The 24,354-nt window shown below is 44.0% G+C and overlaps 1 protein-coding gene across 1 annotated transcript in view; it reads right to left on the bottom strand.

The window, feature by feature from the left end:
• Positions 1–24,354, bottom strand: part of LOC139422641 (ciliary neurotrophic factor receptor) — a 341,967-nt gene that overhangs the window by 50,028 nt on the left and 267,585 nt on the right. The window contains exon 5 of the mRNA XM_071173792.1: positions 22,539–22,702. Within this exon, the coding sequence (XP_071029893.1) occupies positions 22,539–22,702 (164 nt within the window). The remainder of the gene's footprint in view (positions 1–22,538; positions 22,703–24,354) is intronic.

Raw genomic sequence — 24,354 nt, 5'->3', positions numbered from 1 at the left:
CATCCGAGGACACCCCCGGACAGGGCCAAACAGGAAGGATATAACCCCACCCACTTTGCCAAAGCACAGCCCCCACACCACTAGAGGGATATCTTCAACCACCAACTTACCATCCTGAGACAAGGCTGAGTATAGCCCACAAAGACCTCCGCCACGGCACAACCCAAGGGGGGGGGGGGGGGGGGGGGGCGCCGCCAACCCAGACAGGATGACCACATCAGTGACTCAACCCACTCAGGTGACGCACCCCCTCCAGGGACGGCATGAGAGAGCCCCAGTAAAGCCACTATTGTATAGTATGGACTCAACAGAAACACTCACGCCAAATCCCCCAGGGTCTCCTGCGGGATGGAGTGGGCGCATGTGTAAAGTCTGAAATGATGAAAGCATATAAAATCGAAATCATCGACAAGGCCGTAGAAGGAATTATTGGTTTGAGTTTCGACCATAGGGAGTCAGATTATTGATTTGTTGTGTTATTTTCCACCTCACATGGGGTAGAGATGCTCCTTCTGTGGTCATCTGTTAAGCAGAGGATATCTTTATGTGTCTATCTATAAATAGTATATCTATGTGAGTCTATCTATGAATAATACATCTATATGGTTAATTCTATGAATAGTATATCTATATGGGTCTATCTATAAATGGTATATCTATATGGTTAATTCTATGAATAGTATATCTATATGGTTATATCTATAAATTGTATATCTATATGATAATTTCTTTAAATTGTATATGTATATGACTAGGGTATCATCTGAAGAAATAACTTTATACCCATATATTTTCTATTTATTTATTTAACCTTTATTTAACTAGGCAAGTCAGTTAATACGAAAAAAATCTTATTTTCAATGGCAGCCTAGGAACAGTTGGTTAACTGCCTGTTCAGGGGCAGAAGGACAGATTTGTACCTTGTCAGCTCGGGGATTTGAACTTGCAACCTTTCAGTTACAAATCCAACGGTCTAACCACTAGGCTACCCTGCCTCCCAATATATCAAAGTAAAAGCTGTGGTGTACTATATAATTACCCTCCATGTCTAGAGACTTGTTTGAAAATGTAAGGTGTTATCTCCTACACAGATGTTTGAAGAACGTGGATGTTTTGACTTAATTGGAGAAGAAAGTAGACTTCCTGACCATTCTCTTTTATTGATGATATTTTCTGTTGGCCACGAACATTCTCAACTAGCTGTTATTGTGCATACCCTGTATAGATCTGAAGATACATACCCTGTATAGGCCTGAAGATACAGACCCTGTATAGATCTGAAGATACATACCCTGTATAGGCCTGAAGATACAGACCCTGTATAGATCTGAAGATACATACCCTGTATAGGCCTGAAGATACAGACCCTGTATAGATCTGAAGATACATACCCTGTATAGGCCTGGAGATACATACCCTGTATAGATATGAAGATACAGACCCTGTATAGATCTGAAGATACATACCATGTATAGGCCTGAAGATACATACCCTGTATAGATCTGAAGATACAGACCCTGTATAGATCTGAAGATACATACCATGTATAGGCCTGAAGATACATACCCTGTAAAGATCTGAAGATACATACCCTGTATAGGCCTGAAGATACATACCATGTATAGGCCTGAAGATACAGACCCTGTATAGATCTGAAGATACATACCATGTATAGGCCTGAATATACAGACCCTGTATAGATCTGAAGATACATACCCTGTATAGGCCTGAAGATACAGACCCGGTATAGGCCTGAAGATACAGACCATGTATAGATCTGAAGATATATACCACTCATAGGCCTGAAGATACATACCCTGTATAGATCTGAAGATACATACCACTCATAGGCCTGAAGATACATACCCTGTATAGGCCTGAAGATACAGACCCTGTATAGGCCTGAAGATACATACCCTGTATAGATATGAAGATACATATCATGTATAGGCCTGAAGATACAGACCCTGTATAGATCTGAAGATACATACCCTGTATAGGCCTGAAGATACAGACCCGGTATAGGCCTGAAGATACAGACCATGTATAGATCTGAAGATATATACCACTCATAGGCCTGAAGATACATACCATGTATAGATCTGAAGATACATACCCTGTATAGGCCTGAAGATACAGAACCTGTATAGGCCTGAAGATACATACCCTGTATAGATATGAAGATACATACCATGTATAGGCCTGAAGATACAGACCCTGTATAGATCTGAAGATACATACCCTGTATAGGCCTGAAGATACAGACCCGGTATAGGCCTGATGATACAGACCATGTAGAGATCTGAAGATATATACCACTCATAGGCCTGAAGATACATACCCTGTATAGATCTGAAGATACATACCACTCATAGGCCTGAAGATACATACCCTGTATAGGCCTGAAGATACAGACCCTGTATAGTCCTGAAGATACATACCATGTATAGGCCTGAAGATACATACCCTGTATAGGCCTGAAGATACATACCCTGTATAGGCCTGAAGATACAGACCCTGTATAGGCCTGAAGATACATACCATGTATAGGCCTGAAGGTACATACCCTGTATAGGCCTGAAGATACAGACCCTGTATAGGCCTGAAGATACAGTATAGGCCTGAAGATACATACCCTGTATAGGCCTGAAGATACAGACCCTGTATAGGCTTGAAGATACATACCATGTATAGGCCTGAAGATACATACCCTGTATAGGCCTGCAAATAAATACCCTGTATAGGCCTGAAGATACAGTATAGGCCTGAAGATACATACCCTGTATATGCCTGAAGATACATACCCTGTATAGGCCTGAAGATACAGACCCTGTATAGGCCTGAAGATACATACCATGTATAGGCCTGAAGATACATACCCTGTATAGGCCTGAAGAGACATACAATGTATAGGCCTGAAGATACATACCCTGTGTAGGCCTGACGATACATACCCTGTATTGGCCTGAAGATACATACCCTGTAAAGGCCTGAAGATACAGACCCTGTATAGGCCTGAAGACACATACCATGTATAGGCCTGAAGATACATACCCTGTATAGGCCTGAAGATACATGCCGTGTATAGGCCTGAAAATACAGTATAGGCCTGAAGATACAGACCCTGTATTGGCCTGAAGATACATACCCTGTATAGGCCTGAAGATACATACCCTGTATTGGCCTGAATATACATACGCTGTATAGGCCTGCAGATACATACCCTGTATTGGCCTGGAGATACATACCCTGTATAGGCCTGAAGATACATATCCTGTAATGGCCTGAAGATACATACCCTGTATTGGCCTGGAGATACATACCCTGTATAGGCCTGAAGATACATACCCTGTATAGGCCTGAAAATACATACCCTGTATAGGCCTGAAGATACATACCCTGTATAGGCCTGGAGATACACACCCTGTATAGGCCTGAAGATACATACCATGTATAGGCCTGAAGATACATACCATGTATAGGCCTGAAGATACATACCCTGTATAGGCCTGAAGATACATACCCTGTATAGGCCTGAAGATACATACCCTGTATAGGCCTGGAGATACATACCCTGTATAGGCCTGAAGATACATACCATGTATAGGCCTGAAGATACATACCATGTATAGGCCTGAAGATACATACCCTGTATAGGCCTGAAGATACAGACCCTGTATTGGCCTGAAGATACATACCCTGTATTGGCCTGGAGATACATACCCTGTATAGGCCTGAAGATACATACCATGTATTGGCCTGAAGATACATACCCTGTATTGGCCTGGAGATACATACCCTGTATAGGCCTGAAGATACATACCCTGTATTGGCCTGGAGATACATACCCTGTATAGGCCTGAAGATACATACCCTGTAAAGGCCTGAAGATACAGACCCTGTATAGATCTGAAGATACATACCCTGTATTGGCCTGAAGATACATACCCTGTATAGGCCTGAAGATACATACCCTGTATAGGCCTGGAGATACATACCCTGTATAGGCCTGAAGATACATACCCTGTATAGGCCTGAAGATACAGACCCTGTATTGGCCTGAAGATACATACCCTGTATTGGCCTGAAGATACATACCCTGTATTGGCCTGAAGATACATACTCTGTATAGGCCTGAAGATACAGACCCTGTATTGGCCTGAAGATACATACCCTGTATTGGCCTGGAGATACATACCCTGTATAGGCCTGAAGATACATACCATGTATTGGCCTGAAGATACATACCCTGTATTGGCCTGGAGATACATACCCTGTATAGGCCTGAAGATACATACCCTGTATTGGCCTGGAGATACATACCCTGTATAGGCCTGAAGATACATACCCTGTAAAGGCCTGAAGATACAGACCCTGTATAGATCTGAAGATACATACCCTTTATTGTCCTGAAGATACATACCCTGGTTAGGCCTGAAGATACATACCCTGTATAGGCCTGGAGATACATACCCTGTATAGGCCTGAAGATACATACCCTGTATAGGCCTGAAGATACAGACCCTGTATTGGCCTGAAGATACATACCCTGTATTGGCCTGAAGATACATACCCTGTATTGGCCTGGAGATACATACCCTGTATAGGCCTGAAGATACATACCCTGTATAGATCTGAAGATACATACCATGTATAGGCCTGAAGATACAGACCCTGTATAGATCTGAAGATACATACCCTGTATAGGCCTGAAGATACATACCCTGTATAGGCCTGAAGATACATACCCTGTAAAGGCCTGAAGATACATACCCTGTATTGGCCTGAATGTAAGAAAATAAAAGTGCCAAATGACTTCCTGTGTTCTGAAAACGCATGCAGAGCTCTATTAGAATTCATTGAAACTGCAAAGATGTCAAGAGTCTGATTTACATGTGTGGAATGAGAAATATTGAAATGGAGAAAATGCAGTGAATAAAGAAAACACTCCCAAGTCCAGGAAAGTTGACAAGCCAAACTAACAAGGTATTTCTGCAGTGTAAAGACAGGAATACAAGCCAAACTGACGAGGTATTTCTACAGTGTAAAGACAGGAATACAAGCCAAACTAACAAGGTATTTCTGCAGTGTAAAGACAGGAATACAAGCCTTATTGGAATGACGAGGTATTTCTACAGTGTAAAGACAGGAATACAAGCCAAACTGAAGAGGTATTTCTACAGTGTAAAGACAGGAATACAAGCCAAACTGACGAGGTATTTCTACAGTGTAAAGACAAGAATACAAGCCAAACTGACGAGGTATTTCTACAGTGTAAAGACAGGAATACAAGCCTTATTGGAATGACGAGGTATTTCTACAGTGTAAAGAAAGCAATACAAGATAACATTTCAGAAAGGAATTTCAGAATAAACAGCATGTGGTTGATATAAGACTATTTAAATGGAGATATCAGAGGGGACAGTTATTTCAACTGCAGCAGATACACATAAGATATCAGGGAGGGCTTGTAGAGCCCATGGAGAAGAAGAGCACATCCTCCCAGCTGCCAACTGCACTGAGGCTAGGCAACACGGTCACCACCGATAAATCCATGATAATCGAAAATATCAATAAGCATTTCTCTATGGCTGGCCATGCTTTCCTCCTGGCTACCCCAAACCCGGGCAACAGCTCCGCACCCCCCGCAGCTACTTGCCCAAGCCTCCCCAGCTTCTAATTCACTCAAATCCAGATAGCAGATGTTCTGAAAGAGCTGCAAAACCTGGACCCGTACAAATCAGCTGGGCTTGATAATCTGGACCCTCTATTTCTGAAACTATCCGCCGCCATTGTTGCAACCCCTATTACCAGCCTGTTCAACCTCTCTTTCATATCGTCTGAGATCCCCAAGGATTGGAAAGCTGCCGCGGTCATCCCCCTCTTTAAAGGGGGTGACACTCTAGACCCAAACTGTTACAGATCTATATCCATCGTGCCCTGCCCTGCCCTGCCCTGCCCTGCCCTGCCCTGCCCTGCCTCTAGACCCAAACTGTTAAAGACATATATCCATCTTGCCATGCCCTGCCCTGCCTCTAGACCCAAACTGTTAAAGACATATATCCATCCTGCCCTGCCCTGCCCTGCCCTGCCCTGCCCTGCCCTACCCTGCCCTGCCCTGCCCTGCCCTGCCCTGCCCTGCCCTGCCCTGCCCTGCCTCTAGACCCAAACTGTTACAGATCTATATCCTGCCCTGCCCTGCCTTGCCCTGCCCTGCCCTGCCCTGCCCTGCCTCTAGACCCAAACTCTTACAGACCTATATCCATCCTGCCCTGCCCTGCCCTGCCTCTAGACCCAAACTGTTACAGACCTATATCCATCCTACCCTGCCTTTCTAAAGTCTTTGAAAGCCAAGTTAACAAACAGATCACTGACCATTTCGAATCCCACCGTACCTTCTCCTCTGTGCAATCTGGTTTCAGAGCTGGTCATGGGTACACCTCAGCCACGCTCAAGGTCCTAAACGATATCATAACCACCATCGATAAAAGACAGGACTGTGCAGCCGTCTTCATCGACCTGGCCAAGGCTTTCGACTCTGTCAATCATCGTATTCTTATTGGCAGACTCAATAGCCTTGGTTTCTCAAATGACTGCCTCGCCTGGTTCACCAACTACTTCTCTGATACAGTTCAGTGTGTCAAATCGGATGGCCTGTAGTCCGGACCTCTGGCAGTCTCTATGGGGGTACCAGAGGGTTCAATTCTCAGGCCAACTCTTTTCTCTGCATATATCAACGATGTCGCTCTTGCTGCAGGTGATTCCCTGATCCACATCTATGCAGACGACACCATTCTGTATACATCTGGCCCTTCTTTGGACACTGTGTTAACTAACCTCCAAACAAGCTTCAATGCCATACAACACTCCTTCCGTGGCCTCCAACTGCTCTTAAATGCTAGAAAAACCAAATGCATGCTCTTCAACCGTTCACTGCCTGCACCCGCCTGCCCGACGAGCATCACTACTATGGACGGTTCTGACCTAGAATACATGGACAACTACAAATACCTAAGTGTTAGGCTAGACTGTAAACTCTCCTTCCAGACTCATATCAAAAATCTCCAATCCAAAATCAAATCTAGAATCGGCTTTCTATTTCGCAACAAAGCCTCCTTCACTCACGCCGCCAAACTTACCCTAGTAAAACTGACTATCCTGCGATCCTCAACTTCGGCGATGTCATCTACAAAATGGCCTCGAACACTCTACTCAGCAAACTGGATACAGTCTATCACAGTGCCATCCGTTTTGTTACCAAAGCGCCTTACACCACCCACCACTGCGACCTGTATGCTCTAGTCGGCTGGCCCTCGCTACATATTCGTCGCCAGACCCACTGGCTCCAAGTCATCTGTAAGTCCATGCTAGGTAAAGCTCCACCTTATCTCAGCTCACTATTCACGATAACACCCACCCGTAGCACGCGCTCCAGCAGGTGTATCTCACTGATCATCCCCAAAGCCAACACCTAATTTGGCTGCCTTTCCTTCCAGTTCTCTGCTGCCAGTGACTGGAAATAATTGCAAAAATCGCTGAAGCGGAGACTTATATTTCCCTCACCAACTTTAAACATCAGCTATCCGAGCAGCTAACCGATCGCTGCAGCTGTACATAGTCCATCTGTACATAGCCCAACCAACAACCAATCTACCTACCTCATCCCAATATTGTTTTTATTCACTTTGCTGTTGTATTGCACACCAGTATTTCTACTTGCACATCACCATCTGCACATCTATCACTCCAGTGTTAATCTGCTAAATTGGAATTATTTCGCTACTATGTCCTCTTTATTGCCTTTACCTCCTTATGCCTTTTGCAAGCATAGTATATAGACTTTCTTAGACTATTGCAGTCTAATATGAGTGGCCCTGGGACAGAGACTACTGCAGTCGAATATGAGAGGCCCTGGGACAGAGACTACTGCAGTCTAATATGATTGGCCCTGGGGCAGAGACTACTGCAGTCTAACATGAGTGTCCCTGGGACAGAGACTACTGTAGTCTAATATGAGTGGCCTTGGAGCGGAGACTACTGCAGTCTAATACGATTGGCACTGGGACAGAGACTACTGGAGTCTAACATGAGTGGCCCTGGGACAGAGACTACTGCAGTCTAATATGAGTGGCCCTGGGACAGAGACTACTGCAGTCTAATATGAGTGGCCCTGGGACAGAGACTACTGCAGTCTAACATGAGTGGCCCTGGGACAGAGACTACAGCAGTCTAATATGAGTGGCCTTGGGGCGGAGACTACTGCAGTCTAATACGATTGGCCCTGGGACAGAGACTACTGCAGTCTAACATGAGTGGCCCTGGGACAGAGACTTCAGCAGTCTAATCTGATTGGCCCTGGGGCGGAGACTACAGCAGTCTAATCTGATTGGCCCTGGGACAGAGACTACAGCAGTCTAATCTGATTGGCCCTGGGACAGAGACTACAGCAGTCTAATCTGATTGGCCCTGGGACAGAGACTACAGCAGTCTAATCTGATTGGCCCTGGGACAGAGACTACAGCAGTCTAATCTGATTGGCCCTGGGACAGAGACTACAGCAGTCTAATCTGATTGGCCCTGGGGCGGAGACTACAGCAGTCTAATCTGATTGGCCCTGGGACAGAGACTACAGAAGTCTAATCTGATTGGCCCTGGGGCGGAGACTACTGCAGTCTAATCTGATTGGCCCTGGGACAGAGACTACAGAAGTCTAATCTGATTGGCCCTGGGACAGAGACTACAGAAGTCTAATCTGATTGGCCCTGGGGCGGAGACTACAGCAGTCCAAATGTCACCCTATTCCCTTTATATTGCATTAGTTTTGACCAGGGCCCAAAAGGCACTATAGATTTGGGACACATCCAGATACTTCCATCATTCTGTGCCGTGGCCAAGGAGGACTGATGTGTCTGTTTGGCCCTAGAGAACACAACAGACCATCAGACCTGAACTGAGCTGAGGCCATCAAGCCAAGGTTAGATGGGTCCTCAAATTACACTGCATAATTTATGGAGATGGAATGAGAAAGGAGAAGAGAGGAGGAGAGAGGACAGGAAAAGAGATGAGAGGAGAGGAGAAGAGAGGAATGGAAAGGAAAGGATAGGAGAAGAGAAGAGAGGAGAAGAGGAGAGAAGAAATTAGAGGCGAGAAGAGGTGAACAGAGTAGAAGAGAGGAGAGGAGAACAGAGTAGAAGAGAGGAGAGGAGATTTGAATAGAGGAGAGGAGAATTTAGACTAGAAGAAAGGAGAGGAGAAGAGAAGACATATGAGAGGAGAGGATAAGATAAGATGACATAAAAAAGGAGAGGAGAGGAGAAGAGAAGAGAGGAGAAGAGGAGGTCTGGTATCAGGTATAATGGATGGAGGTCTGGTATCAGGTATAATGGGTCTGGTACCAGGTATAATGGATGGAGGTCTGGTATCAGGTATAATGGGTCTGGTATCAGGTATAATGGGTCTTGTATCAGGTATAATGGATGGAGGTCTGGTATCAGGTATAATGGGTATGGTATCAGGTATAAGGGATGGAGGTCTGGTATCAGGTATAATGGGTCTGGTATCAGGTATAATGGATGGAGTTCTGGTATCAGGTATAATGGGTCTGGTATCAGGTATAATGGATGGAGGTCTGGTATCAGGTATAATGGGTCTGGTATCAGGTATAATGGATGGAGGTCTGGTATCAGGTATAATGGATGTAGGTCTGGTATCAGGTATAATGGGTCTGGTATCAGGTATAATGGATGGAGGTCTGGTATCAGGTATAATGGGTCTGGTATCAGGTATAATGGGTCTGGTATCAGGTATAAAGGGTCTGGTATCAGGTGTAATGGGTCTGGTATCAGGTGTAATGGATGGAGGTCTGGTATCAGGTATAATGGATGGAGGTCTGGTATCAGGTATAATGGGTCTGGTATCAGGTGTAATGGGTCTGGTATCAGGTATAATGGGTCTGGTATCAGGTATAATGGATGGGGGTCTGGTATCAGTTATGATGGGTCTGGTATCAGGTATAATGGATGGAGGTCTGGTATCAGGTATAATGGATGGAGGTCTGGTATCAGGTATAATGGGTCTGGTATCAGGTGTAATGGTTCTGGTATCAGGTATAATGGGTCTGGTATCAGGTATAATGGATGGAGGTCTGGTATCAGGTATAATGGGTCAGGTATCAGATATAATGGATGGAGGTCTGGTATCAGGTATAATGGATGGAGGTCTGGTATCAGGTATAATGGATGGAGGTCTGGTATCAGGTATAATGGATGGAGGTCTGGTATCAGGTATAATGGATGTAGGTCTGGTATCAGGTGTAATGGGTCTGGTATCAGGTATAATGGATGGAGGTCTGGTATCAGGTATAATGCGTCTGCTATCAGGTATAATTGGTCTGGTATCAGGTGTAATTGGTCTGGTATCAGGTGTAATTGGTCTGGTATCAGGTGTAATTGGTCTGGTATCAGGTATAATTGGTCTGGTATCAGGTGTAATTGGTCTGGTATCAGGTATAATGGGTCTGGTATCAGGTATAATTGGTCTGGTATCAGGTATAATAGGTCTGGTATCAGGTATAATGGGTTTGGTATCAGGTATAATGGATGGAGGTCTGGTATCAGGTATAATGGATGGAGGTCTGGTATCAGGTATAATGCGTCTGCTATCAGGTATAATTGGTCTGGTATCAGGTATAATTGGTCTGGTATCAGGTGTAATTGGTCTGGTATCAGGTGTAATTGGTCTGGTATCAGGTATAATTGGTCTGGTATCAGGTGTAAGGGGTCTGATATCAGGTATAATGGATGGAGGTCTGGTATCAGGTATAATGGATGGAGGTCTGGTATCAGGTATAATGCGTCTGCTATCAGGTATAATTGGTCTGGTATCAGGTGTAATGGATGTAGGTCTGGTATCAGGTGTAAGGGGTCTGGTATCAGGTATAATGGATGGAGGTCTGGTATCAGGTATAATGGATGGAGGTCTGGTATCAGGTATAATGCGTCTGCTATCAGGTATAATTGGTCTGGTATCAGGTATAATGGGTCTGGTATCAGGTATAATGGATGGAGGTCTGGTATCAGGTATAATGCGTCTGCTATCAGGTATAATTGGTCTGGTATCAGGTGTAATTGGTCTGGTATCAGGTATGACTGATGTGGTGGATTGGAGAGACGACTGAGGAGGTGTATTAAAGGAAGCTAGCCCCTTGGCTAAGGTTGTTGATTTCCCACTTTTGAATGTGCAAGTATGAACAGTTGCTTAGCTTTGGTATAAATCTCACTTAGATTAAGGAGGTTGTTAGCCCTAGGCTAAATGTAGTGTAAGCAGAACTTCTTAAACAATGCATTGCTTTTTTCCCATATAGTCAAGTATTACAATAAATGTTAAAGCCATAAAGATCCTATAATCCATTTAGGGATTACATATCGCATGTCAAACCATTGGTACTTTAGGAATGAATGTTAATTTGTTTATTTGAGGATACCTTTGAGAAACGAGGCAACGGATGATACAGAGGTGAGATGTGGTTCGGGAGGAAGAGAAAGAGAGAGAGAGAAAGAGAGAGGCAGGGAGGGGAGGGACAGACAGACAGACAGACAGACAGGTTTTCACACACTTATTGTTGGTTAGACCAGAGCCCTATAGAACCCTATTCCCTATATAGTGTACTACTTTAGACCAGAGCCCTATAGACCCCTATTCCCTATATAGTGCACTACTTTGACATGAGCCAATAAGGAATAGGGTGCCATTTAGGCCAGAATCTCAATGTAAACATTCCATTTTGAATGCTGAACAGGACAAAACATGATCCAATTCACCGATTTGTCAAGTGAACATTTCTGGTCATCCCTACTGCCTCTGATCTGATGGACTCAACCGTAAATTACGGCAAATAAAGAGCTTCTGGATTTCAGGACAGCGATCACTCACTCCGGATTAGACAAAGAGCTTCTGGATATCAGGACAGCGATCACTCACCTCGGATTAGACAAAGAGCTTCTGGATTTCAGGACAGCGATCACTCACCTCGGATTAGATAAAGATTTTTTTCAACAACAACAACAACAGCAGCAGCAGCAAGCAGGACTCACACGATATTCTCCAAACACCCCACAGGGCAGACATCCCAATTATTTGCAAATTAAGCGATGCAGAGGAAGAAGAGCCGGATGCCTCATCTGGACCCGCAGAAGACAACTAGGAAAGCTGCCGTTACCGTCAATATTACTCGCCAACGTGCAATCATTGGACAATAAATTAGACAAGGTACGATCATGAATATCCTACCAACGGGACACCAAAAACTGTAATAAACTATGTTTCACATAATCGTGGCTGAATGATGACATGGATATTCAGCTAGCAGGATATACGCTGCACCGGCAAGAGAGAACAGCAGACTCCGGTAAAACGAGGGGGAGCGGTCTGTGCATATTTGTTAACAACAGCTGGTGCACGGAATCTAAGGAAGTCTCTAGATTTGAGTATATTGTGATAAAATGCAGGCCGCACTACTTGCCTAGAGAGTTTTCAGCTATACTTTCGTGGCTGTTTATTTACCATCACAGACAGATGCTGTCTCGAAGACACTCAGTCAGCTGTATAAGGAAATAAGCAAACATAAGCAAACAGGTAACCACTCACCCAGAGACGACGCTCCTAGTGGCCGGAGACTTTAATGCAGGGAAACTTAAATCAGTTCTACCTAATTTCTATCAACATGTTAAATGTGTAACCAGAGGGAAAAAATATCTAGATCAACTGTACTCCACACACAGAGACACGTACAAAGCTCTCCCTCGCCCTCCATTTGATAAATCCGACCACAACTCTATCCTCCTGATTCCTGCTTACAAGTAAAAATTAAAGCAAGAAGCACCAGTGGCTCAATCTATAAAACAGTGGTCAGATGAAGTATATGCTAAACTACAGGACTGTTTTTCTATCACAGACTGGAACATGTTCCGGGATTTTTCCGATAGCATTGAGGAGTACAGCACATCAGTTACTGGCTTTATCAATAAGTGCATTGTTGACGTCGTCCCCACAGTGACTGTACCTACATACTCCAACCAGAAGCCATGAATTACAGGCAACATTTGCACTGAGCTAAAGGCTTGAACTGCCGATTTTAAGGTGCGGGACTCTAACCCGGAAGCTTAAAATAAATCCTGCTATGTCCTGCAACGAACCATCAAACAGCAAAGCGTCAATACAAGATTGAATCATACTTCACCATCTCCGACGCTCGTCTAATGTGGCAGGGCTTGCAAACTATTACAGTCTATAAAGGGGAGCACAGCCGCGAGCTGCCCAGTGACACGAGCCTACCAGACGAGCTAAATCACTTCTGTGCTCTCTTTGAGGCAAGCAACACTGAGGCATGCATGAGAGAATCAGATGTTTCCGTAAGACTGTGTGATCATACTCTCCGTAGCTGACGTGAGTAAGACATATAAACAGGTCAACATTCACAAGGCTGCGGGGCCGGATGGATTACCAGGACGTGTGCTCCGGGCATGTGCTGACCAACTGACAGGTGTCTTCACTGACATCTTCAACTTGTCCCTGATTGAGTCTGCAATACCAACATGTTTCAAGCAGACCACCATAGTCCCTGTGCCCAAGAATAAGAAGGCAACTTCCCTAAATGACTATAGACCCGTAGCACTCACGTCCGTAGCCATGAAGTGCTTTGAAAGGCTGGTAATGGCTCACATCAACACCATTATCCCAGAAACCCTAGACCCACTCCAATTTGCATACCGCCCTAACAGATCCACAGATGATGCAATCTCTATTGCACTCCACACTGCCCTTTCCCTCCTGGACAAAAGGAACACCTACAGTGCCTTGCGAAAGAATTCGGCCCCCTTGAACTTTGCGAGCTTTTGCCACATTTCAGGCTTCAAACATAAAGATATAAAACTGTATTTTTTTGTGAAGAATCAACAACAAGTGGGACACAATTATGAAGTGGAACGACATTTATTGGATATTTCAAACTTTTTTAACAAATCAAAAACTGAAAAATTGGGCGTGCAAAATCTAGTCTAGGACAAAAAGGCTTCTCAACAGTTTTTACCCCCAAGCCATAATGGCTACCCAGACTATTTGCATTGTGCCCACCCCAAGCCATCTTTTGCGCTGCTGCTACTCTCTGTTTATCATATATGCATAGTCACTTTAACTATACATTCATGTACATACTACCTCAATTGGCCTGACCAACCAGTGCTCCCACACATTGGTTAACCGGGCTATCTGCATTGTGTCCCGCCACCCACCACCCGCCAACCCCTCTTTTACGCTACTGCCACACTCTGTTCATCATATATGCATAGTCACTTTAACCATATCTACATGTACATACTACCTCAATCAGCCCGACTTATCGGTGTCTGTATGTAGACTCACTACTGTATATAGCCTCTCTACTGTAAATAGCCTCTCTACTGTATATAGCCTCTCTACTGTATATAGCCTCTCTACTGTATATAGCCCCTCTAATGTATATAACCTCTCTACTGTATATAGCCTCTCTACTGTATATAGCCTTCCTACAGTTATTTTTTCCCTGTCTTTTTACTGTTGTTTTTATTTATTTACTTACCTATTGTTCACATAAACAGAGAACATCCCTGGTCATCCCTACTGCCTCTGATCTGGAGGACTCACTAAACAGAGAACATCCCTGGTCATCCCTACTGCCTCTGATCTGGAGGACTCACTAAACAGAGAACATCCCTGGTCATACCTACTGCCTCTGATCTGGAGGACTCACTAAACAGAGAACATCCCTGGTCATACCTACTGCCTCTGATCTGGAGGACTCACTAAACAGAGAACATCCCTGGTCATACCTACTGCCTCTGATCTGGAGGACTCACTAAACAGAGAACATCCCTGGTCATACCTACTGCCTCTGATCTGGAGGACTCACTAAACAGAGAACATCCCTGGTCATACCTACTGCCTCTGATCTGGAGGACTCACTAAACAGAGAACATCCCTGGTCATCCCTACTGCCACTGATCTGGTGGACTCACTAAACAGAGAACATCCCTGGTCATCCCTACTGCCTCTGATCTGGTAGACTCACTAAACAGAGAACATCACTGGTCATAACTACAGCCTCTGATCTGATGAATTCACTAAACATCCCTACTGCCTCTGATCTGATGGACTTACTTAACAGGGAACATCTCTGGTCATCCCTACTGCCTCTGATCTGGCAGACTCACTAAACAGAGAACATCCCTGGTCATCCCTACAGCTCCTGATATGGAGGACTCACTAAACAGAGAACATCCCTGGTCATCCCTACTGCCTCTGATCTGGTGGACTCACTAAACAGAGAATATCCCTGGTCATCCCTACTGCCTCTGATCTGGTGGACTCACTAAACCAAGAACATCCCTGGTCATCCCTACGGCCTCTGATCTGGCAGACTCACTAAACATCCCTACAGCCTCTGATCTGATGGACTCACTAAATACACATGCTTCCTTTGTAAATTATGTCTGAGGGAATGTGCCCCTTGCTAACTGTAATTTGAAAAAACAAGGAAATGATGCCACCTGGTTTGCGTAATACAAGGAATTTTTATATACTTTATGCCCTGACTTTTGACACTGATGTATATTTAAAACTACATTATTCTAGACTTTACACAGTAGTGTTTTACTGGGTGACTTTCACTTTTACCTGAGTCATTTTCTTTGTACGTGTGTGTGTGTGTTTGTGTGTGTGTGTGTGTGTGTGTGTGTGTGTGTGCGTGTGTGTTTGTGTGTGTGTGTGAATCTTTGTGTGAATGTGTGTCTGTCCGTGCATGTGAATGGTGTGTGTGTGTATGTATGGGTGTGTCTGTGCGTATTTGTGTGCGTGTGTGTGTGTGTGTGTGTGTGTGTGTTGGTCTACCATTTGCTAGAGATGAGAATGGTTCATTGGTATTCTCCATGTGGAGCAGAATAAATTATACGGGCAGTAAATATTACCCTTCAACCTTATTAAACGCTGGTGAATGATTTAACACACAGCATGACAGCATGACAACATGACAGCATGATTCATCCGTAGTCGTCTTCTTTTGGATTAATCAGTTTAAGAACAACAGCATTTCAACAGATATAAGCATCACACACATTGGGTTGTCATAAACATGGCATATCAAGCGTTAACAAATTGCATTGCTGATGGCTTGACTAAATCTGTTGTCAATGTGAGTTGGATGGATTGTTTTGAAGAGTGAGAAAGAGAAACCTTTCAAAAACAATACCCTGGCGTACATTCCCATTAAAGACATTTCACAGTGAGGGGTCACACGTGTAACTTATTACCATATCATTGTGAAAACTCTTCCTGACATTCTGCTCTGACGGAGTAAGCTTTTCCCAAGCATATTATTGTGGAGAAAGCTTTGAGTGACAGTTTAGAACACATTCCATATTCGGTTTAACAGGCTTTTGTCCAGATAGAAACATGAACCCTGCTATGCCCTGTGTACGTCCCATATCACATCCTATTCATAGGGAATAGGGTGCCATTGAGGATAAATCCATTCATCACAACAACCTCTCAACGACCTGACATGAACATTACCACAACTTTTAAATTAAACATCTTTGCAGAATGTGATCACACTGAAATAAGTTGTTCATGAGGAGTCGGTGGAACGCATCGTCTTACAACACCTAGTTCATCGCCTAGTTCACCTCTTAGTTCACCTCTTAGTTCACCTCCTAGTTCACCTCCTAGTTCACCTCCTAGTTCACCTCCTAGTTCAGTCGGTGGAACGCATCGTCTTACAACACCTAGTTCACCTCCTAGTTCACCTCCTAATTCACCTCCTAGTTCAGTCGGTGGAACGCATCGTCTTACAACACCTAGTTCATCACCTAGTTCACCTCTTAGTTCACCTCTTAGTTCACCTCCTAGTTCACCTCCTAGTTCACCACGTAGTTCACGACCTAGTTCCCCAACAAGTTCATCACCTAATTCACCTCCTAGTTCATCACCTAGTTCATCTCCTAGTTCTTCAACAAATTCACCACCTAGATCACCACCTAGAAAATCTCTTAGTTCACCTCGAGTTCACGACCTAGTTCACCACCGAGTTCACCTCCTAGTTCACCGCCTAGTTCACAGCCTAGTTCACCTCCTAGTTCATCTCCTAGTTCACCTCCTAGTTCACCACCTAGTTCCTCTCCTAGTTCATCACCAAGTTCACTTCCTAGTTTACCTCCTAGTTCATCTCCTAGTTCACCACCTAGTTTACCACCTAGTTCACCGCTTTGTTCCCTGTCTTGATCACTGCCTAGTTCACCACATAGTTCATCTCTTAGTTCACCACCTAGTTCACAGCCTAATCCACTTCCTAGTTCATCTCCTAGTTCACCTCCTAGATCATCACCTAGTTCATCTCCTAGTTAAACACCTAGTTCACCTCCTAGTTCACCTCCTAGTTCATCTCCTAGTTCAACACCTAGTTCACCTCCTGGTTGATCGCCTAATTCACCACAAAGTTCACCTCCTAGTTCATCACCTAGTTCATCACCTAGTTCACCTTCTAGTTCACTTCCTAGTTCATCACCTAGTTCACCTCCTAGTTCACCGCCTAGTTCATCAACAAGTTCATCACCTAGTTCACCTCCTGATTCATTGCCTAATTCACCACCTAGTTCACCTCCTAGTTCACCTCCTAGTTCATCACCTAGTTCACCTCCTAGTTCATCACCTAATTCACCTTCTAGTTCACCTCCTAGTTCATCACCTAGTTCACCTCCTAGTTCACCACCTAGTTTACCTCTTAGTTCATCACCTAGTTCATCGCCTAGTTCAGCTAGTTCATCACCTAATTCACCACCTATTTCACCTCCTAGTTCCTCATCTAGTTTATCTCCTAGTTCACCACCTAGTTCACCTCCTAGTTCACCACTAGTTTACCGCCTAATTCACCTCCTAGTTCCCTTCCTAGTTCGTCATCTAGTTCATCTCCAAGTTCACCACCTAGTTCCTCACCTTGTTCATCTCCTAGTTTCACTCCTAGTTCATCACCTAGTTCACCTCCTAGTTCATCACCTAGTTCACCTCCTAGTTCATCACCTAGTTCACCTCCTAGTTCATCACCTAGTTCCCCTCCTAGTTCATCACCTAGTTTACCTACTAGTTCACCACCTAGTTCATCACCTAGTTCACCACCTAGTTCACCACCTAGTTTACCTCCTATTTCATCACCTAGTTCACATTCTTTTCACCACCTAGTTCATCAACAAGTTCATCACCTAGTTCACCTCCTAGTTCATCACCTTATTCACCACATAGTTCACCTCCTAGTTCACCTCCAAGTTCATCACCTAGTTCATCGCCTAGTTCAACTCTTAATTCACCACCTAGTTCACCTCCTAGTTCGTCATCTAGTTCCCCTCCTAGTTCATCATCTAGTTCATTTCCTAGATCACCACCTAGTTCATCTCCTAGTTCACCTCCTTGTTAATCTCCTAGTTCATCTTCAAGTTCATCGCCTGGTTCACCGCTTAGTTCACCGCCTAGTTCACCACCTTGTTCATCACCTAGTTCACTGTCTATTTCATCACCTTTTTCATTACCTTTTGAATCAATAATACAGTATATTGTCCTGGAAAAAATGTTAGCCCTGTCCTCTGTAATATAGCTAGCTTAATCAATACATAGCCTAACATTCTGCAAACACAACGAACCAGTGATGTAGGGAATCTGACCTCTGGCTTCAGCGCAGAAGTCAGTTACATGACCTATTCTGTACATTAACCTCTTTGATCTCTAGGGGCGCTATTTCATTTTTGGATAAAAAACGTTCCCGTTTTAAGTGCGATATTTTGTCACGAAAAGATGCTCGACTATGCATATTCTTGACAGTTTTTGAAAGAAAACACTCTGAAGTTTCAGAATCTGCAAAGATATTGTCTGTAAGTGCCCCAGAACTCATTCTACAGGCGAAACCAAGATGATGCGTCAACCAGGAAATGAGCAGAATTTCTGAAGCTCTGTTTTCCATTGTCTCCTTATATGGCTGTGATTGCGCAAGGAATGAGCCTACACTTTCTGTCGTTCCCCCAACGTGTTAGCAGCATTGTGACGTATTTGTAGGCATATCATTGGAAGATTGACCATAAGAGACTACATTTTCCAAGTGTCCGCCTGGTGTCCCTGCGTCGAAATTGGAGCGTAAAGCCAGGTGCAATTATTTTTCCATTTGAGAGCAAGGAGAAACCAGGCTTCCACGAAGGATATATCATTGAAGAGATATGTGGAAAAACACCTTGAGGATTAATTCTAAACCACGTTTGACATGTTTCAGTCGATATTATGGAGTTAATTTGGAAAAAAGTTCGCGTTTTGAGGGCTGAATTTTCTTTTTTTTTTTTTTTTTTTTTTTTTTTTTGGTAGCCAAATGTGATGTACAAAACGGAGCTATTTCTAATACACAAAGAATCTTTTTGGAAAAACTGAGCATCTGCTATCTAACTGAGAGTCTCCTCATTGAAAACATCAGAAGTTCTTCAAAGGTAAGTTATTTTATTTGAAGGCTTTACTTGTTTTTGTGATAGTTGCCTGCTAAATGCTAACGCTAATGCTAACGCTAAATGCTACGCTAGCTAGCTACTGTTACACAAATGATTGTTTTCCTATGGTTGAAAAGCATATTTTGAAAATCTGAGATGACAGTGTTGTTAACAAAAGGCTAAGCTTGAGAGATAGCATATTAATTTCATTTCATTTGCGATTTTCATGAATAGTTAACGTTGCGTTATGGTAATGAGCTTAGGTCTATAAATAGAATCCTGGATCCGGGTTTGGTCGTCGCAACAGGTTAATCATCTTTGCTGAAGTTTCATGCCACAGCTAACTGCCAAAATAAAGGTTTATTCCACAGCAAACTGACTAAATAAAGGTTTATTCCACAGCAAACTGACTAAATAAAGGTTTATTCTGCAGCTAACTGCCAAAATAAAGGTTTATTCCACACTAACTGACTAAATAAAGGTTTATTCCACAGCTAACTGACTAAATAAAGGTTTATTCTGCAGCTAACTGCCAAAATAAAGGTTTATTCCACAGCTAACTGACTAAATAAAGGTTTATTCCACAGCTAACTGACTAAAGAAAGATTTATTCTGCAGCAAACTGACCAAATAAAGGTAAAGCTTGAATAAATGGGGGAAAACAAAGTATATCGAAAGCAGGTGCTTCCACACAGGTGTGCAATTAACAATCCATCATGCTTAGGGTCTTGTACTGCCCATTATTTTGGCTACCATGGCTCTCAGTCACCAGATCCTAACCAAATTGAAGACTTATGGGAGATTCTGGAGCGACGCCTGAGACAGTGTTTTACACCACCATCAACAAAACACCAAATTATGGAATTTCTTAGGGAAGAGCGGTGTCACAGCACACCAATAGTTCCAGAAATCTGTAGAATTTATGCCAAGGGGCATTGAAGCTGTTCTGGAGACTTGTGGTGGTCCAACACTCAATTAAGACACTTTATTTTGGTGTTTCCTTTATGTTGCCAGTTGCCTGTGTATGGTTGAGGTTGTGGAGAATCATTTGACAAATATTTTACTTGTACTTAAAAAGATGTATCCTTGACCCTCACCTTCACCCTGCAGCTAGAGTAGCAACAAACATCTATAACTCACGTGTTGAGTGTGTGTTACATGTGTATCTACAACTCACGTGTTGAGTGTGTGTTACACGTGTATCTATAACTCACGTGTTGAGTGTGTGTTGCTGATAGACAACAATAATTTGTTCACCTCTTCCACACTGACTTTACGGCATTCAAAAGTACAATTCTTGTCTTTCATAATTTGGTCCGATATACTTGGATGTGTACAGTAATGTCAGCTCTTGTTGCTGGCAAGTCATCCCTAAGTTTGCTTAACTTGCCAATGAAAAAGTAATTGGAGAAGTTTGCAATATCAGTGGGCTTTGTGATGAATGCATCATCTGATTGAATGAATGAAGGAGCCGAGTTAGCTTTTTTCCCCAAAATGTCATTTAAGGTGCCCCAAAGCTTTTTACTATCATTCTTTATATAATTTATCTTTCTTCCATAGTGTAGTTTATTTTTATTTCATTTAGTCACATGATTTCTTAATGTGCAGTACGTTTGCCAATCAGTTGGGCTGCCAGACCTATTTGCAATACCTTTTGCCTCATCCCTCTCAACCAATGTTTCAATTCCTCATCAATCCAAGAGGATTTAACAGTTTTTACAGTCATTTTCTGAATGGGTGCGTGTTTACTAGTGACTGGAATAACTTGTTTCATAAATGTGACAAGTGCAGCGTCTGGTTGCTCCTCATTACACACCACAGACCAGCAAATATTATTTATTATTTACATCATCAACACATGAATGACTACGAAATGGATTGTATGACCTCTTATACACAATATTAGGCCCAGCCTTTGGAACTTTGGATTTCCTATATATGCTGTATTCTGATCACTAAATCCTATGGATTTGGATACTGCTTTAAAGCAAATATCTGCAGCATTAGTAAAGATGTGATCAATACATGTTGCTGATTTCATTCCTGTGCTGTTTGTAACTACCCAGGTAGGTTGACTGATAACCTGAACCAGGTTGCAGGCACTGGTTAAAGTTTGAAGCTTTTTCCTGAGTGGGCAGTTTGATGAGAGCCAGTCAATATTTTAAATCCCCCAGACAAGATACTTCTCTGTTGATATCACATACATTATCAAGCATTTCACACATATTATCCAGATACTGACTGTTAGCACTTGGTGGTCTATAGCAGCTTCCCACCAGAATGGGCTTTAGGTGAAGCAGATGAACCTGTAGCCATATTATTTCAACAGTATTTCACATGAGATCGTCTCTAAGCTTTACAGGAATGTGGTTCTGAATATAGAACGCAACAGTGCCCCCATTGGCATTTTTGTCTTTTCTGTAGTTATAACCATGTGTTGCTACCACTGTATCATTAAAGATATTATCTAAGTGAGTTTCAGAGATAGTCAGAATATGAAAAACATTTGTTACAAGCAAGTTATTGACTTCATGGACCTTGTTTCTTAGGCTGCATATGTTAATATGGGCTATTTTTAGCACTTTTCTGGGTTGCTTGATTATTTTAATGCTTTACTGGGAAGCTTATCAGAGGTAGACTTACTCATGTTATTTACATTGGAGCTGATAGTGCAGGGTGAGCTGCATAAAGTGGTCTTCCTACTATTGCACACCGCCTCAATGCAAACAGTGTAACTCTGGTTTATAGGCTCAAGATTACTGCTTTCAATAGCTGTAGGATAAACAGATGAATTCGTTGCAATTAAGGGTACATAAATTAAATTACTTACATTGTGTTTGCCAATGCCCTAGGATCATGTACATTTGATGCAGCATTATGACAACTCATTGTCACAATGGTAGGGATTAACTGAGCAGGTCTTGGATCATTTACCAGTCATTTTTGAGTGTGTGTTGAGTGTGTGTGTGTGTTACATTTGTATCTATAACTCACGTGTTGCCACTGGTCCCTGATGAGGGGTCTGTATCGTAGGAAGTACTTCAGGGGGAAGCTCTCTACATCTGGCCAGGTAGAAGGGCTATTCCAGGTGACCTCCAGACGACGAACGTTGTTAGGGATGGGCGTGGCCACCACCTTTTCAGGGGGGTCTGGCTTCACTGCAGGGAGAGAGGAGAGACAACACATTAGACAATACAGTACACAGGGACATTGACTAAGCTGGAGACCGTTTTGGGACACAGTACAGGACAGTGGGCATGTAGTCACAGCACAGAGAAAGACATTGTGGAATACAGATCATCACATGGACAAATTGATGAATGGTTAGAGGACAAACAGGAATTTCATCAGGTGTGAGACATAGAGAAAGACCAAATGGAGGATGAAGAGCAGTGGTAACAATTGGTGCCCCGGGTCCTCTGGACTGGGTAAGAGCTCTGAAGGCCCCCTGGGTGCTGGGTAGGACCTCTGAAGGCTCTCTGGGGGACCTGGGTAGAGCCTTTGAAGGTCATCGGGGGACCTAGGTAGAAATTCTGAAGGCCCTCTGGGGGCTGGGTAGGACCTCTGAAGGCCCTCTGGGGGCTGGGTAGGACCTCAGAAGGCCCTCTGGGGGCTGGGTAGGACCTCTGAAGGCCCTCTGGGGGCTAGGTAGGACCTCTGAAGACCCTCTGGGGGCCAGGTAAGGACCTCTGAAAGGCTCTCGGGGGGCCAGGTAGGACCTCTAAAAGGCCCTCTGGGGAATGAGTAGGACCTCTGAAGTCCATCGGGGACCTGGGTAGCTAGCACCTCTGAAGGCCCTCTGGGGGCTGGTTATGACCTCTGAAGGCCCTCAGGACTTGGGTAGCACCTCTGAAGGCCCTCTGGGGGCTGGTTATGACCTCTGAAGGCCCTCTGGGGGCTGGGTAGGACCTCTGAAGGCCCTCTGTGGGCTGGTTATGACCTCTGAAGGCCCTCAGGACTTGGGTAGCACCTCTGAAGGCCCTCTGGGGGCTGGTTATGATCTCTGAAGGCCCTCTGGGGGCTGGTTATGACCTCTGGAGGCCCTCAGGACTTGGGTAGCACCTCTGAAGGCCCTCTGGGGCTGGGTAGGACCTCTGTAGGCTCTCTGGGCGCTGGTAGGACTTCCGAAGACCCTCAAGGGCTGGGTAAGACCTCTGAATGGCTCTCGGGGGGCCAGGTAAGACCTCTCAGCTCAGAGTGAAGGCTACAGGTCAGAGTGAAAGCTACAGCTCAGAGTGAAGGCCATTGCTCAGAGTGAAGGCTACAGCTTAGAGTGAAAGCTGCAGCTCAGAGTGAAGCCTTCAGCTCAGAGTGAAAGCTCCAGCTCAGAGTGGCTATTGCTCAGAGTGAAGGATACTGTTTAGAGTGAAGGCTACAGCTCAGAGTGAAAGCTACAGCTCAGAGTGACGCCTACAGCTCAGAGTGACGCCTACAGCTCAGAGTGAACGCTTCAGCTCAGAGTGAAAGCTACAGCTCAGAGTGAAAGCTAATGCTTTTAGTGAAGACTACAGCTCATAGTAAAGGCTACTACATAGAGTGAAGGCTACAGCTCAGAGTGAAGGCTACAGCTCAGAGTGAAGGCTACAGCTCAGAGTGAAGACTACAGCTCAGAGTGAAAGCTACAGCTCAAGGTGAAGGCTACAGCTCAGAATGAAGGCTAATGCTTATAGTGAAGACTACAGCTCATAGTAAAGGTTACTGCTTAGAGTGAAGGCTACAGCTCAGAGTGAAGACTACGGCTCAGAGTGAAATCTACAGCTCAGAGTGAAGGCTACAGCTCAGAATGAAGGCTACAGCTCAGAGTGAAGGC

This window comes from Oncorhynchus clarkii, chromosome 12 (genome assembly GCF_045791955.1).
Source record: "Oncorhynchus clarkii lewisi isolate Uvic-CL-2024 chromosome 12, UVic_Ocla_1.0, whole genome shotgun sequence".
NCBI classification, from domain to species: Eukaryota; Metazoa; Chordata; class Actinopteri; order Salmoniformes; family Salmonidae; genus Oncorhynchus; species Oncorhynchus clarkii.
Note: the sequence above shows the minus strand (reverse complement) of the source record. Positions and strands in the feature narration are given on the sequence as shown.